The sequence below is a fragment of the Triplophysa dalaica genome, chromosome 1, assembly GCF_015846415.1.
Source record: "Triplophysa dalaica isolate WHDGS20190420 chromosome 1, ASM1584641v1, whole genome shotgun sequence".
Classification (NCBI taxonomy): domain Eukaryota; kingdom Metazoa; phylum Chordata; class Actinopteri; order Cypriniformes; family Nemacheilidae; genus Triplophysa; species Triplophysa dalaica.
The window spans coordinates 20816208-20818171 of NC_079542.1; the positions used below are offsets into that span (position 1 = coordinate 20816208).

At 37.1% G+C, this 1964-nt stretch overlaps 1 protein-coding gene across 1 annotated transcript; it reads right to left on the minus strand.

Moving 5' to 3' along the window:
- Window positions 1–373: 373 nt before the first annotated feature.
- Window positions 374–1715, minus strand: lipca (lipase, hepatic a). Its single transcript, XM_056753581.1, is given in 5 exon segments — window positions 374–473; window positions 888–936; window positions 939–968; window positions 1528–1589; window positions 1591–1715. Coding segments are annotated over 5 exon segments (366 nt in total).
- Between the last annotated feature and the right edge of the window lie 249 nt (window positions 1716–1964).

Genomic DNA, 1964 nt, shown 5'->3' on the forward strand with positions numbered 1-1964 from the left:
ATTTACGGAACCCTTTTGTCCTGTGACGGCAACCGTAGCTTCTCTAATGGGAGGGAGAGGGGGTTAGAGGAGCTGTAGGTTGCAATTTCCTACATCGCCAATAGTGGCAGCTGAAACTTACACACAGAACCTTTAAGAGCTCAACAATGAAACTGTATCTCAATCTCTCTGTCCCTAATGTTATCATGCAGGTATATGTTAAGAAATAATGGTTTACTTTTATATAGAAAGTTTGGTACTGTCACATTAATTTAAGCTCTTTATTATGACATGGGTGTAGTCATAACTATCCTTGTGGATATATTTGTTAATACTGTTCATGTATTACATTTACTTGGCTATATCAACACTTGATCAACACCTATATCAACACTTATTGTATACTTGGTAAATTTTCACTTTCTCCCAGTGTCCCTGCCAGAGAGACTGTGAGGGAAGGATCAATCTCATCAATCTGGTTGATAAACTGGATCCTGATTGGAAATGAAACACTAATGGTGAAGGAAAGTAATGGTACATTAGCACTAATGACTTTTTTTAAAGAATGCACAAAAACATCACAATTCATAATCACAAAAATTAAAAGCACAATTCTTAATCAATATTGTTTTCAAGTAAATATATCTGAACATTCGATTCAAGTATAAACATCACATGAGATATTGACTAGTATCTTAAAATAAGTCACAGAGTTTTGTCTGTTTTGACTTTGATTTTGACTATAAGGACTTTTTTATGCATGCAGATTGACAGCTAGAGAGCATGATCTCTGTAAAAGATCAAATGATCAATGTTTACAAAAAGACATGCTTGCTCTGCAATTAAAGACATGCATCACAGACAAGGCTTAGCTCAAGCCAGGACTATGCTTTAGTTGAAAAGGTCACGTTTCAAAAAATATGTTGTTCAACAGGGAGTCAATGAAGAGATGGAGCCTTCATGAACACACTTTACTGTCCACTCAAATCCTAAAGTGAAGATGGACACAAGACCTATTACGCTAATAACATGCAAATAATCATATAATCACAAGTCAGAGATGTAGCTTACGATTCTCAAGTTGTTCTGTATTGTTGATAATAGGACCATTGTGATTTCTATTAAGGTTTCAGATATTTTTCTCTCCGTATTTTGCTCTGAGCCAATATTTAAAGCTGTCTACATTACAATTCTTTACATTAAGTTGTCTTTCTCTTGTCTATTTGGACCTTATGCCTATAAGAGGCATAGGACACTGTGTGTAGCTGTAAAAAGAAAGATTTCAGGCCTGTCTTTCTGCTTGGATTTTCCCATAGGGTTTTTTAATTGCCGGGAGGCATTTCCCAGTAGGAGAGCAGAGCAGAAGAAGGATTTGGAATAATTAAGTTGTCAGGATGACAGCTTCTTTTATGTGTCCGTGCCTTTCATCTAAACGGCTGTCTGAAGACGTTAGCTGTTCTCTCACTGTTACTAATGGGATATGTTTTGAATGTATCTTATCCTAATCGGACATATGAGCCCATCCCTCCCCCTTCACCAACAATTTACCCATAATCCCATACTGCGATATGTGGGCACAAATGTTTTGCGCATGCAGATGGCACCCCGGGAAGGAAGTCAAAGTGAGCAACGGGTTGCTTGATGCCCACGCAGAGTCCCATACGCTGTTGGGTAAATGTTTGGATGGCTTCCACAAACCTAGCATCATCGGGTGACAGTCTATCTGTTTGGGACATTCCCTCAAAAAGGTCCTGCAGGATCCAGACCGACAAATACAGAAAAGAGGCTGTATGAGGAGTATTTTCCTTAATAATTGCCATTAAATAACCCTAAAATTGTTATCAGGAACTGCCCATTTTATATAATTGTTAGGAAATAAAAATGTACATATTGTAAATATCTTAGATGAAATGAAACACAAACCTCAAATAATATACAGTTTAAATTGTGATGTGTCTGTTGTGTTGTGTGTTGTGAATTGTTCT